Source organism: Nannospalax galili, unplaced genomic scaffold, assembly GCF_000622305.1.
Source record: "Nannospalax galili isolate Female #2095 unplaced genomic scaffold, S.galili_v1.0 scaffold3505, whole genome shotgun sequence".
Classification (NCBI taxonomy): domain Eukaryota; kingdom Metazoa; phylum Chordata; class Mammalia; order Rodentia; family Spalacidae; genus Nannospalax; species Nannospalax galili.
In genome coordinates this window covers 154,073-169,883 of record NW_008352757.1, presented here as the reverse complement: position 1 = coordinate 169,883, position 15,811 = coordinate 154,073, and the positions used below count along the sequence as shown (strand labels likewise).

The 15,811-nt window shown below is 38.3% G+C and overlaps 1 protein-coding gene across 1 annotated transcript; it reads left to right on the top strand.

Moving 5' to 3' along the window:
• Positions 1-13,975: 13,975 nt before the first annotated feature.
• On the top strand, positions 13,976-14,980 carry LOC103747539 (putative gustatory receptor clone PTE01; the record flags this gene model as incomplete). Its single annotated transcript, XM_029554523.1, has 1 exon — positions 13,976-14,980. A coding segment is annotated over one exon (1,005 nt), but the record flags the coding sequence as incomplete, so codon positions are not given.
• Positions 14,981-15,811: the final 831 nt, after the last annotated feature.

Sequence of the window (15,811 nt, the reverse complement as noted above, 5' to 3'; positions counted from 1 at the left end):
GGTGACCAAAGGGATTCCCAGATAGTAACCCAGCATAGAACTGGGAAACTGGACAGCAAACCCCAATCTTATCCAAAGGGACATTGACAACTGATTACCGCCAGATGAGGAACAGCTGACCCTCCTAAAACAAAGACCTTTAGATAGGCTGACTAGATTCACCAGAAGGGCAAGTAGTGGGGAATGGCTGGGGGTGCTGACAAGACAGCAAACAGTAGTAGGGATATCAGAGTATAAGGTCTCTAGTCGGGGGAGGGAGGCTATGGGAGAGTGCTACCCGGGAAGTGGATGTATAAAAAAAAAATTCTTCAAAGCACAAAAATTTGCTCCTCAATTAATAGATGTGAAAAACATTACCACTGAAATCTACCTGATGAATTTATATCCATGCTCAGATGCCAAGGACCTCAGAAAGTAACCGATTGTGACTAGTAATAATCAGATATATAGAGATTAGAAACACATATGCATCTTAGTGTCAATTATATTAAAAATGAATTTTTTGGTATGAAACAGTGTATTTTAATAATGAAATGGAGATCTTTTTCAAAGTTTAAAATCTCATTTAATTGTATGTTTTATAGTATTTATACAGAGTACAATATTGTATAACTGTATTAATTCAACTGTAAACCTAAACATTTACAGCCAATTTTGAAAGAGAATCATCTTAGCTCTGGAAATTGTTATTGAATATGTCAATGTTGTTAAAATTAAATGCCTCCTCCAATTAGATGGTTATTAAATAAATAATTTTTTAAAAAGAAATAAGAAAATAAACAACCCAATAAAAAGATGGGTTACAGGCCTGAACAAAGAGTTCTCAAACGAAGAAACAAAAATAACCAAGAAACACCTTAAAAAGTTCTCAAATCCCTAATAATTAGAGAAATGCAGATAAAACCTCTTTAAGATTCCATCTTACCCCAGTCACACTGGCTAAGAGAATGAAAGACACCAAATGCTGTCAAGGATGTGGAGAAAAGGGAATGCTCATTCACTGTTCATAGGAAGGCAACTCATGCAACCACTATGGAAAACAGTGTGGAGAACTCTCAAAAACCTAAAAATGAGCCTACCATATGTCCACTTATACCACTCCTTGGCATATACACAAAGAACTTATCCTATTGTAGAGGTACCTGTACATCCATGTTTGCTGCTGCTCTCTTCACAATAGCTAAGAAATGGAAACAACTTAAATGTCCCTCAACTGATGAATGGATAATGAAAGTGTGGTACATTTGCACAATGGACTTCTACTCAGTAGTTAGAAAAGATGAAATTATGAAATTTGCAGATAAATGGATGGAACTAGAGAGTGTTATACTAAGAGAAGTTACATACATGCAAAAAAGCAAGTGATGTGCTTATTTTCCTTCATTTGCAGATTGTAGCAGCAATCCCTTATATGTGAGTACATATTCTGATGTAAGACCACAAGCCAGGAAAAAGAAAAAGATACACATGGAGGTAAAGGAAAAGAAAGAACCCGAGAGAGGGGGATAGTAGGGAACAGATGTTATCAAGGAGGAGGTGGGGAAAATGGGAGTGTTTGACTGGGAGTATAGAAGAGAAGGACATGTAAGGTGCCACAGTGTGTGTGGGGAGTCAGGAGACAAGGGAGGGTGGGAGGCAGGTGATATTGGGGGCAGGGTGGGGATAATGGGGGAGCTGGGCCTGGGGAGGGAGGAGGGAGTTCAGATTGGAGGAAAAATAGTAGAGATAAATAAATCTCAGGGGCTAGAAAATCCAGAGGGAAATGTGATGCCCCTGAAACTGCATGAGAAATGTATATATAATATCTAAACATTCATGTATATTTATACCTAGGGGCTGTTTGGCAAGGACCACAGTGTCAGACAGACACGATCTCCCTTTGAGTGGTTTGTGAGAGTGGTCCAGGAAACTCCCAGTATAACACAGGCTATTGCCAAAGCTCTTAATTATCTCTCAGAACTAGTATGTCCTACTGCTGAAGACAGGACATACTTCAGACACAGGACTTAGAACAATGCAGCAGAAACTGACCTAGAAGCATTCTACCTGAAAATTAACTCTTATAATACTAGATGATAATATGAAAACCTTTAAAGGAGAAAATCAATCAATGGTCCAACCCAGCCCTAAAGCCTAATAACCATAATGACTGGTAAGGTGTTGTAGTGTAGGTGTAGTAATGGCACTGTTATCTGGGCAGTAATCAATAGCTATCTAATTTGACTTAATTGGAGTGAACTCATGGTTGGAACTATGAACTTAGCCAAGTACACATGACTGGAGAGTACATAGATCCTAGAGAAAACCTATATCTGTCATATCTCTCAACAAATGAAATTTCTTACTACATGCTAAATATCGATCTTTATACTTACTTATACAAGCATATTGCACACCACTCATCAAAGAAGAATCTTTTTGCAACAGATGGAGGCTACTACAGAATTCCACAGCTCATCAGACACAGAGAATAAATGTCTGAGAGATGCCACGTCCTAGGTGACACATCTACAATAGAACCTCTGTACCTATGGCTCATGAAACATAGTAGAATGAGGGGTAGAGAAAAAACTAATACATCCCTGAACTCTCACCAGTGAAGCTTCCTTGTAAAACAGAGTGCAATGCATACAGAAGACCACAACTGGCCTAGTTCTAAAGAATAAGAGACTGCAGAATGTGCACCCCTGAATAAGACTCCTATATTAAACCTCACCCACCCATGGCTCAGGGAACATTGTGGAAGAGGGGACAGAAAGAGTGAAAGAACCAGGGCTGGTTCATGAACACAGGGAAGCAGAGGCTTTCAAGCCACTGGAAGCTTACACATGTGAACTTGTGGCAGTGGTAACATCGAGCACAGGACCCATGCCAATTCTATTAAAGAAGGGACCATGGGAGGAGAGAAATGGGTGGCAGGCTGACCTGGATTGAGAACTACCGTAGACTGTTTGCTACTGAGAGGGGGAGAATATGCTTTACTTATAATCTCTAGATGAGTTGGCTAGACTCCAGTGAATGAATTTTCAATTAAAAACATCTGGGTACAAATGCTTGACTGGATAGGACTTAATATGTATGACAGAATACATGATGTCTGGTGGGGGTATGAGAAGGGATGAGGGGGATAGGGGATGTGGTCTAAATTTGGTGAAGATATGTTGTATGAAGTTACAAAAGCTCAGTAAAAAATTTTTTAATTCAATAACTTGTACAATTTTTTTAAAAAATTCAGTATAGTAAGCAAAAATCCCTTTGAACAAAGTCTTTCTTCATTAAAATAAATTTTTATTTTGTTGTTTTATTGAAACTTGTTTTATTCTAGCAGCTTGCAGTATTCTTTCTTTGTTCTGTATATTTAGTGTTTTACTGTGGTATGCTGTGGGGATATTTTGCTCTGGTGCTGTCTAATTGGTGTTCTGTGTGCTTCTGTATAGGTCTGATTTTCCTTATTTTGGAGAAATTTTCTAGTATAATCCTGTTGGATTCTTCTCCTTCCCCTATGCCTATGATTCCTGATTTTGGTCTTTTCATGTTGTCCCACATTTCCTACATATTTCATTCTGGGTTTTAATTTTTTTTTTACATATTCTTTGCTTGAGGCCCAATTCTTCAACTTTATCATCCAGTATTGACATTCTATTATCACTTTCATTCATTCTGTTGATGAGGCTTTCTCCTGTCATTTCAAGTTGACTTATTGAGTTTTTCAGTTTGTCCTTATTTCAGTCTCAGTTTTCTTTAATATTTCTCTTTTGTAAATTCAGTCAGAAGTTTATCCTTATCGTCTCTTGGTTGTTTATTCATTATTCAAATTTGTTGAATTCTTTGATCATGCTTATGATTGTTATTTTAAATTTTGTGTCCTGAGTTTCCTCTAAGGACTTCTCATTGTAGAATTCTTCTATAGGACTCGTGGTATTTGGTGGAGATATATTATTTTGGTTTTCCATATTATTATTTTTCCATTGTGGTTTTGGTATGTGGATTTCTTTTGCTGCTCATGATTCTGGCATGAAACTCAACCCTGCCTTTGTTAGGTTGAAGTTTGATTCCTTTTGTATTATTAATGTGCCTAGGTTGCTTTCTGATTGGGCATATAAACTTAGTTGGTCTAGACTTCAGATTCTCTCTTGATTTTATATTGGAGGGACCGGATTGATCCAGGAAGACTACTCAGGAGCTTCCAGGAGGGCAAAGTAGCTCTGGTTAGTGGGTGCTCTTCAGTAGCCTCAGAGGGATAATGCCAAGGGCCAAGGAGAGGAGATTGGAAATGAAAGTTCTGGTCCTTACTAGTTAGCAGGGAATCCCAAGCCCCGGAGCAGTGGGAGGGACTGCAGATGGTCCCAAAGCAGGAGGGTGGATATGCCAGGATTTGGGAAACTCATGTTCAGAGGCCAAATCAGGCAGTCTCACACAGTTTCAGATGAGTGGGTATGCAAGAAGAGGTGACGGTATAAAGATATGCAGGCCTCCACTAGCCAGCAGGGAAGCCTGATCCCTGGCACAGTTAGAGGCACTGCATATTGTCCCAAAGTAGGTGGATGGATGCAATGGGATTTTGGCAGTTCACCCCTAGGGGCTGAGTCAAGTACTCTCAAGTAGTCTCGGGGGGTAGGCATGCCAGGAGAGGTCTTGTAGAGCTCTTTAACATCTTTGATAAGGTTTATTCCTACATGGATTTTTTTCTGAGGCTACTGTGAATACAGCAGTTTCTATGATCTCTTTCTCTGAAAGTTTGTTATTGGTATATAAAAAAGCCTACTGAATTTTTGTAATATTATTTTATATCCTGCCACTTTGCTGAAAATGTTGATCATTTCTATGTTTTCTGGTAGAAATTTTGGGGTCACATGTATAATAAACATAATTTGTCTTTGTTTTTTTACAATTATTATCCCTTTAACTTCTCTTGTCTTATTGCTCTAGGAAGAGTTTCAAGCACTATATTGAAAAGTGGGCATAATGGACAAGCTTTCTGAATTCTGAGTTTCATGGGAATGCTTCAAATTTTTCTCCATTTCTAATGTTGGTGATTGTGGGTTTGTCTTATGTAGCCTTAAATATTGAGCTGTGTTTCCCCCAGTCCAATTCCTTATAGAACTTTTATCATGATGACATGTTGGATTTTGGTTTGAAGTCTTTTTAGAATCTTTTGAAATGATCATGGAAGTTTTGTCTTTAAGTCTGTCTATATGATCTATTACATTTACTGAATTACATAATTTGAACTACCCCATGTCTCTGTAATAAAGCCAACATGTCATGGTACATGACTTTTGATACATTCTTATATATGGTTTGCAACTATTTAATTGAGAAGCGTTTTTTTTATATTTTTATTAAGTTTTTGTGCATTTCATACAACACATCTTATATTTAAACATTCTCCCCTATCTGCACCCTCATAGGCCCCCAGCCTGATTTCATGCATTATGTTATATATGTTAAGGCCATATATGTTAAGTCAAGTTTGTATCCTCAAATGTCTCTTGCCATGAGTTTATCAATTGGAGCCTGGTCAATCTATTTAATGTTACTCTTTTAAAGAAGACCAGCTCTCTTTCACCCAGCAGTCATCTGTGGCCAATAGTTACCAAGCTAAGGTTGTGGTTCTTACCCATTTTTCCACTTCTGTGCTCGGTTTTTCTCTGCTTTGAGTTTTTTTGGATCTTGTGCATGTTGTCATCAGTTTTTGAAGTTCATATGAGGCAGTTCCCAGCACTCCGGGAAACTGTTTTCTTGGGGTCATCCATTGTCCTTGACTCTTACAATCTTTCTACCTCCTCTTCCACAATGGTCCATGAGCCTTGGGTGGCAAAGTCCTATCCAGGGAGGCACTCTGCAGCCTCTTGTTCTCTGCATTGCCCAGTTGTGTGTTTCTATGTTAGTCATCATCTGCTGCATAGTAAGCTTCTCTAGCAAGAGCTGAGAGATGCATTAATCTGTGGGTATGAGAATAAGTCATTAGAAGTCAATTTTTTACTATACCTATTCAATAGAAATCTAGAATTAGACTCTACCATATGCCTTGACCTGTCAAGTCTCAGGCTCCCAAGCCTGATGTCAATATCAAATATGGGATCCTATGAAACAGAATTTAAATATAATTGGTTAGGGATTTGGTTATGCCAGTAAAATTCATGCCACTACTGGGCATATCTTGCCATCATGGTTCAGTGACCACAATTCAAGCCTCATGGGCTTGGGGACTCCGAGGTATAGGTGCAGGAGAAATCAGGATGCAGGGGATGCAGTGGAGTGTGAACCAATGCATACTTTATTCTAAGAAGCAACCTTATTTATAGTACAACAAGAAACAGAGAAAATGTTCTTCTCAGGCCAAATTATCTCATCATGATATTTCCAGTACCTTCATGATATTTGCAGTACCTTCATGTTCCCAGGGCTCAGCTCTCTTTGGAATTCTATCTGTCTTTCCGTGCCCATTAAACATTCTGTTCTTATAACAAAGCTACACGGCTTTGTTATACAAGCTTCCTTATGTACATTTAATAGGGTTCAAGGAACAGTTGGTCTCATGATAGGAATAATTGCAGAAGAACATCCAAGTTCCCAGAGAACTGAGGCCTCCCGTTCCAGCTCTGAGTTGACTTCAGATCAGAGCTTGGGCCTTCACAATTCCCTTTTCTTTGTTTTTTATAATGCCAGATCACGTTATATCCAGGACAGAAGGACCATGCCTGTGCCTGTCTTAGGTTATCTTCTGCTAGAGCAAAGCCTTACCTGTCATTGGCACGCAGCTTCCATCAGCTACTCCCTGTCTTAGGTCAGCTTTCTCTCTGAAGATCTTACCCGTCTTTGACTACCAGCCTTCATTAAGGGAGGGAGCACAATCTCATATTATGTACAATTGCCTTGATTTTCCACAAGGATTTCATAAACATAAAAGGAAAAGCATGCTAAATCCCACTAAACCATTCACAATGGAAGTGATTATTATTTTCAGCTTTCATTTTCTCATTGTGATAATGTGAAGCAGTAATTAATGTTTCAGCAGATTGCTTATTAGTAAGGCAAGATACTATTCCAGGAACACATCAATATCCTATAAACAATAAACATAAAAGCATTTTAAAAGTAACAGCTGAAGATCCAAGACTGTGTGACAAATTTTGCCACCATCCTCGAGGATCAAGACCAGAAAGGGTATTTGCTAAGGTAGTAGCTACTTGACGAATAGAACTTGTAGAAGGTATTTCTTCTGAAAATATCTCATATATCTCTTCCTGTAATTGTATCTCATTGAAAGTTACATTATCCATTTTACCTTGAATATACAATTCTATATTTTTCCATTCATATTTGGAATCATTATATTTATATGGGGTAATACAAATTTGAGAAGAATTCCAATCACATATATATTGCATAGTTTTTTGCAATTCCAATAGCTTATTTCCCAACCAATGTAGCCCCCCTTGTAAAGCCACAATTTCTTCCTGTAGTTGTGAGTTAATCTGAGCCTGATGTATCCAAAGTTTATGAGAATCATCATGCCAACGTTCAATAAAGTCTTGCGTTTGTAAAGATTTCTGAAGTGCCACACCAGCAGCAGTAGCAGTAGCAGCTAAAGCGATGAGTCCCAAAATAGTGGCGGTAACCAAGCCAACCATACGTTTGCTTTGTCGTAACAGTCTTTTAAAAAATCGCACAATTAGTCCTTGAATAGGACTGCTTTCCCAGGGATGATACATTTTCACGGGAATCCATAAGGAATTTCGTTGAGTTAAAATCATGACTGATTCAAAAGATTGATTAAACAATATAGAGTTATTAAGACAAGTATATAAACGACGATTTTGACAAGTTAACTTCACCCCCTGTATGATTATGGGTCCTATTAATATTACTAAAGGGAAATGTACACAAGCCATAACATTATATGTTTTAACCTTAAAAAAAAATTGTAAGATGCAGAAGAAGACTTAGTACCAGCATTAAGTGCCATTTAAAATTCCACAGGCTTAAAGGCAGCTAATAACTTCCATACATGTAATTGAGGAGAATATAATCTTGATCCTATTCTTATCTGAGGTCGAGGATTAGCTATTCCTCCATCCACCTAAGCCATAAATCTGCAATTTTTTATATTGTTACTCATGGGAACAGTATCATTCAAGATGCAGTGTGCGCTGGACTTGTTATAATCACTACAACTTTTTAACCAACTTCCCAAAGGATCCCAATCAATCCAAGTATGATTTTGAAACCTATAAATTTTTCCTTTCATTCCTCTACAATTTTGCCATACCAAAGGTTTATAGTCATCTATCCGACTATAAGAGAAGCCCTCACATTCTGACATAGCTGGGGCACCTATGTCCTCACATTTCATCCAATCAGGACCTACAGACTGAGCTGAGAGGTGCACCATACGTGTTCGACACATATTGAGAATAATTAAAAACAGTCCCTTCCTCATTAGGATAATCTGGCTGACCTGTTCCATAGGGTGGAGACAACACATTCATAGGAAAAGATGTAACTACTATAGTAGGTTCCTTCCAAGTATAGGGACAGAGAAGAGGGGGATTAGGTACATGAGCCCAATATATTACCTCAGTTTCAGCAGTGGAAGTGCAAGTAATCAAAGCACACATAGCTAAGAGTAGACGTTCTGGGGTAAGCTCTTTCCCTGTATGATTAAGCACAGACCGAGCCTTAGAAATCAAGGCATTCAAATGACCCCAAGTGGGACATGATAACTTTTTCTGATGACGTCGGCATTTACTGGTCAGCGATAATGCCGCCATTGCTTGGAGCAGTATCTCCTGATCCTTTTTGCGTGGTACCGCCCTTCATTGGCCAAGATCCACAAACGGATCGATCTAAGAAGTTAATAAACAGTATTTCATATATTAATAATTTATGATTCCTACATCCTAAGGTTCTAAATTCCTCATAATCTGGTGTAGAATTCCTTCCTTTTAATTTTTTAATATACGTTTTAATATATCCATTAGTAAATTCTATTATAGCTTGTCCTTGAGGATTATATTCAATTCCAGTTATGTAATTAATCTTATTATTAATCTTATTATTCAGTTGTTAAAAATAAAACTCCAGTTAAATGGATGGAACCAGAGAAAATAATCCAAGTGAGGTAATAAAACCCAAAAGGACAAATGTAGCATGTTGCATGTGCTCTCTGATAAATAGATACTAGCTCCAGAACCTTAGATGTGCTTGTTTCCATTGGAAAATCCATAGAGATAAGGAAAGTGGGGGAGAGATAGAATGCAGTGATATGAAGGAGGAAGGGGGAATAATGGAATAAAAAGGGTTAAAGAGGGTTGGGAATGGGAGGGAAGAAATATGGTGAGAGATAACTAACACTAAAAGCTTTTAGAAAAAGCCGTATTGAAACCTACCACTGTAGAAGCTTTTTAAAGTACAAACATATGTATTATAAAATAAGATTAACATGAGTTTCCCTATAACAAGGTACATTGCCCTTAATAGACACCAGCTAGCAAAGTAAAAGTCCAATGCCAGGAGTGGACTCTCTCTTTCAAAGCTTTTGAATAAGGATCTCCTAGAACCTCAGACATATGACGCATTGTTCCTTCTCTTAGTTACCCATGAGACTCTATTGCTGAAGACACTACATACACGAGTTGTAGAAGAAGCAAACTTGTAATGTCTTCAAAGCTTCAGCTCTACTGGCCAGGTTTCAGCATACTGGAAAGTGCTATGTGTGCTTACTGCAAGAGAAAAGTAATCACCAACCTTATCCAACTGTGAACCCTATGAGCTACAACAATTGGCCTGGCAAGATAATCCCACTGATGTAACAGTGATACAAATGTCATAGGAGTAACCAATTCCTTTCTGAATGAATTTAAAATCTGCTTCACAAGTTGGAGCCCCTATCTCACATTGATACCAGGCATAGAAACCTGTGTCTATATGGGTCTCAGGCTACAGAGGAGAGCCTACTACTATTATTATGTTAATAGACATAGTATTAAAATGACTTCTAAAGACTTATTGTTATACTCATAGATTAATTCATCTCTCATTTCTCACCAAAAAAGCTTTCTCATGCAGCATATGGTGATTATCACAGAGACCCACAACTGGTCAACATGCAGTGAATAAGAGACTGCAGATTCCTTACCCATGAATAGAAAACATATATCAAACTTTTGCTTCCCAATACTCAGGGATCATTGTAGAAGAGGGGGCAAAAATTGTGAGAGTTAGAGGTGGTGGATAACCACAAGGAAACAGAGTTTTGCAGACAGCTGGGCAGTTGCTCATATGAATTGACAGCAATGGTGACACTATGTGCAAGACCCACTTATGATCTAGTTGGGCAGAATCCCAGCATGGAAGTGGAGAAGTGGGCAGGAAATTCCAGTCCTAGCTGAGGAATTATTGATAACTGGTGACTTCTGGCACCGGGAGAGTCAGTTCTCTTTGAGGTTGTGACACTGAATAAGTTGACCAGGCTCTAGTGGATGGACCTAAACTGAAGGGCACTTGGGGACACAGGTTTGACACAATAGACCTTCGTGTAAATTATAAATATAAATATGTATATTATCAGAGTACGTGAAATTAGATGATAGGTATTGAGGGGTGTGCAGATATGGGCTGGGGCCTAAAAATATGATCAAAACCTATTTGCAAGAATTCAATAAAAAATGAAAAAAATAACCACTTTTTAAAGCTCTTCAAAATATAAGTTGTGAAAAAGTGAAGCAGATATTATTGTTAATTATTTATAAATTTAATATACTTGATGCATATCAATGATCCTAATAATATATACTATTACTTTGTTTCACTTGGATTTTTTGTTCTATTTTGTTTTGGTTTTGAAAGAGGGTCTCCTTGTAACCCCAATTAGCTGCAACTTGCTATGTAGAGCAGGTGGGCTTCAATCTCACAAGAATCTCCCTTTCTATGCCACCTGAGCGAAAGGATTAAGAGCATGTACCACCGTGTGTGTGTGTGTGTGTGTGTGTGTGTGTGTGTGTGTATTAAGCATTTAAAAATTGGGCTTTTAAAGGAAGTCAAGCAAATTATGTACGTAGTTATCCAGTGTGTCATGCTGAGGGAAATAATAGACCATGATGTATAGGAGACATGCTTTGTTTTCTCTTTTTTCTCTAACAATGTTATGAATTCCTTGGAGATTTTGAGAACTCAGGCCAATTTGTCTAATTATGAGCTCTGTGCAAACATCTGCCAAGGTTATACAGTAGACTACCATCAGCCTTCAGTCTTCCTTCTGTCCTTGACCTTGATAGCACCTTTCTAATTTGCCACATGCCTGTCTCTGTTGCTACCTTGCTTGTGCATATCAAGGCCCCTCTTTCTGACCCTGTATTCATATCAGCCCTGAGGAACATGCCTAAACTTTCATTGTGCACCTTGTAGCAGTGTTTCCTTGGACTCAGAATCTTTGGTCATGGCCCTGCAGAGAAGGAGGTTACCTGAGTAAGTTATGAAGGTGATGTTGGATGGATGGAGAATGATCAGAAACGTTGTCTCATAATCATAAGATGGCTATGACAATACGGGCAGTCAGATGACGGTGGTAATGATCAGAGTCATGGTTGTATAAAATAACTTCTATTAAAAGTAGAGAGAAGGTATATATATATATATATGGGAGAGAGAGAATGAATGAATGTGTGTATAGTGGAGGTCAAAAGTCAATTTGCAGGAATTCATTCTCTCCTTCTAAAAAGTGGTTTCAGAGATCAAACTCAAATAATCTGTCTTGATGGTAAGCACCTTTACGGGCTGACCATCTCACTGTCACTCTCATTCAAGCTAATTTTTCCTTCAGTGTCTCTAAATCCAGTTAAACATCACTCACGTTAGCAAAAATTTGTCGCTTCAAGCAGTTTTCCACTAAAACCACTAGAGTTACGTGGGGTTGTGAGCCACCCTATGTGAAGGCTCAGCACCAAGTTCAGGTCCTGTGAAAGGGCACACTCTTAACCACTGAGCCATCTCTTGAGGCCATAATTCAAAGAAAGCCTATAAAGTAATTATGCCCATTTTACAGATGAGGAAATCTCTGGTGTTTATCTATCTTTCTGGGCACTGTTACTCTTTCTTATGATTTTCCAAATTAAGTGAAAGTGTAAGCTGTCAAACCATCATAAGTCCCCAAAACAATGACCCTTAGATATCTTCATGTATCTGCTGACAAAATTTGCACCTGTGTATTACAAATGATTCACATGAATTAAATTCTACTACAGAGATATAAGGGTTTTTTGTTTTTTTGTTTGTTTTCTTTTTTGTCTTTTTGAAGCAGGCTCTCCCTGTAGCCTCAGCTGTCCTGTAACTCACTATGTAGATCAGGCTGGCCTTGAACTCACAGGGATCTGCCTGCCTCTGCCTCCCAAGTGCTGGGACTACAGGCGTGCGCCACCATGCCTGGCTAGATATAAGGTCTTAAATGAAAATGTTCTTTGTGATCTTCCCTGTTGCTAAAGTCCTCCATTGCAAATCAAAGTGTTCATAAAATGCTAAGCAGCACTAATGGAACTTTATAGAATGCAAAGTCATTGGAGGTGGAACACAATACTGATTCTCACATGATATGTAAGAATGTCTGTGATTGATACATACAGACCTGGGTAACACATTTCAAGATTATTCCTTAGCATTTCAATAGTTTAAATTCATTGACAAGAATAGTATACAATGCCTCTTTTGCAGTCGCTGATGTCACTTGTTATGTATGTCTAATCAAAACATTTATCAAAAGCACATTTCCACATCCATTGACAAGGAAACACATTATTTGTTAAATAGGTGTTAAAGCAAAAACAACATTTGTGTGAATTTTTACACACTCAAATAAGTAATGATAAAATTCAAGAATAATGAAACACTTGCTCACATAAACTTGCAACAATAATAACAGCAAGCACAAGACCCACGCTGACTCAATCAGACAAAAACCCAGCATAGAACTGGGAAAATGGGCAGCAGGCCCCAACCTCAGTGAAAAAACTATTGGTAACTGATTATTGTTGGGTGAGGGAGAATAGATCTTTTTTTAAGGGAGTGACACTACACAGGCTGATTTAGACTCCAGTGGATGAACTTTCCCCCAAGAGATATCTGGATACAAATGCTTTATCTTAACATAGCATATATGCTACGATAGGCCTTAACATATATGACAGAATGCATGAAATCTGGTGGGGAGTCTATAGGGGCCACAGATGGGGAAGGGAGGTCTAAATTTTCTCTTTTTTTGGTCTTTTTGAGACAGGGTCTCCCTGTAGCTCCAGCTGTCCTGTATTCACTATGTAGACCAGGCTGGCCTTGAACTCACAGAGATCCGCCTGCCTCTGCCTCCCGAGTGCTGGGATTAAAGGCGTGAGCCACCATGCCTGGCAGGAGGACTAAATTTAACTAAGATATATTATATGAAATACACAAAAACTCAATAAAATATACATAAAATGAATAATGCACAAGACTCATTTGATAATTAACATACAAAGAAAAAACTCTTATTATTAGCTGTCATACTCAGTTTATGTTGAGGTAATACAGGTCTGTCCCTAATTGAAAAGTCATACATATTCTAGGCTAAAAGAAATGGCATTATCGCCAAGAATGAAAAGAAGTATATTTGACTAATTTTTTGTATATTTACTTTGAATTTTTCTATTTTATTAAAATTGAAAGGACATTTTTCCAGATCTTCCCTTAAATGAAGGGTTTATTTAATTACATTTCTGTGTCTACTATTCTTGATTTTAAAAAACTTTGTTCCACTGAGTATCAGTAAAGTAGCTGCATGAAAGGAAGTAAAACACCCAGAAATCAGTCAGGAAAAACATCGAATAATTTGGGTGAATGGAAGTAGTGTTGAAAATACATTATGCTAAAATGGGAATACATCCTAGAGGGACTACTAGAATTAAAATATATAGTGTGAGGATGCTAAATATTTGAATTTTCTAAATATGTTTCAACTTCTCAAAGGTGCCCAAGCTATGCAGAATCACAGAATCTAACATCTATACCATTGTTCCATCTCCTGAGTCTCTCAGAGGATCCAGAGCTGCAGTCTGTCCTTTTTGGACTGTTCCTGTCCATGTACCTCATCACAGTACTTGGGAACTTTCTCATTATCCTGGCTGTCATCTCTGACTCCCACCTCCATACTCCCATGTACTTCTTCCTCAGCAACCTCTCCATGGCTGACATTGGCTTCATTTCAACCACAGTCCCCAAAATGATTATGAACATGCAAACTCACAGCAATGTCATTTCCTATGTGGGCTGCCTCACACAGATGTCGTTTTTTCTGATTTTCATATGTATGGATGACCTGCTTCTGACTGCAATGGCCTATGACCGGTTTGTGGCCATCTGTTACCCCCTGCATTACTCAGTCATTATGAACCCTCACCTCTGTGGCATCTTTGTTTTGGGATCTTTTTTGTTTGGCCTATTGGACTCCCAGCTGCATAGTTTGCTTTTCTTGCAATTCCCCTACACCAAGAATGTGGAAATTTCTAATTTTTTCTGTGGCCCATCTGAACTTCTAAGCCTTGGATGTCCTGACACCTTCACCAGTAACATGGTCATGTATTTCATTGTTGCCATTTCTGGATTTCTTCCTGTTGCAGGGATCTTTTTCTCTTACTATAGAATTGTTTTATCCATTCTGAGGGTCCCATCACCAGGTGGGAAGTACAAAGCCTTCTCCACCTGTGGCTCCCATGTGTCTATTGTTTGCCTGTTTTATGGAACAGGACTTGGAGTGTACCTTAGCTCAGCTGTATCACATTCTCCCAGAAATGGTGCACTCGCTTCAGTGATGTACACGGTAGTCACCCCTATGCTGAATCCTTTCATCTACAGCCTGCGGAACCAGGATATCAAAAGAGCCCTATGGAAGATTTTTCATCACACCACTCTTTTCTGGTATCACAATATTTATTTGAGAGATACATTAGAATAGTATCAAAGGAGACCTTGATAAAAGGGAATTCTGGCTTCTGATTCACATTATTTTTGTAGATTGCATTCTCATGGCCGAGTGAAGGGTACCACACCCATGTGTGTACATGTTATAAATCTTTTTTAAAAGATGGCATGAAGTTGGAAGGGAGATATATTTGGGGTGTTCTGGGAAGTTTTTATTGTCATCTTGGAACAATCTAGAGTCACCTAGAAACAGGGATCCTCAACTAAAGAATTTCTTCCTTCAGATTGGCCTGTGGGCATGTTTTGTAAGAGCATTATCATGATTGATTATTAATAATTATTGATATTAGAAGGCATAGCCCATAGTGGACAACACCATCCCAAGGCGGATGATCCTAGATAATAAAATAAAGTTAGCTGATCATGGGTCTATATATGTGATCAAGCCAGAAAGTGGTATTCCTCCATGGGTTCTACTTCAAGTCCCTGCTTAAGTTCCTGCCTTGGCTTCCCTCAGTGATGGATTGTGGTCTGAAAATGTTGACCAAATGATAACTTTCCTCCCCAGGTGGCTTTTGCTCCCCAAGAGTGTTTTCTCATAGTAACAGAATGTATATAAATAAATGGAGAGCTTGGAGGGGGAGTATGGTGTTGATAGGTTTAAAAATACATGAAATTTGGCTGGAGACATGTTGAGGGAATATGGGGGTGAGTTGGAGTGGAAAATGGGGGTAGACATGATCATATTTCATTGTATGCATGTATAAAATTATCGATAATGAAGAAAAAAATTTTAAGATACTTTTTATATTTGTATAAATTTTCAGAGCATAAATAAATACAGTTTTTAAAATGTGTAGTGGTG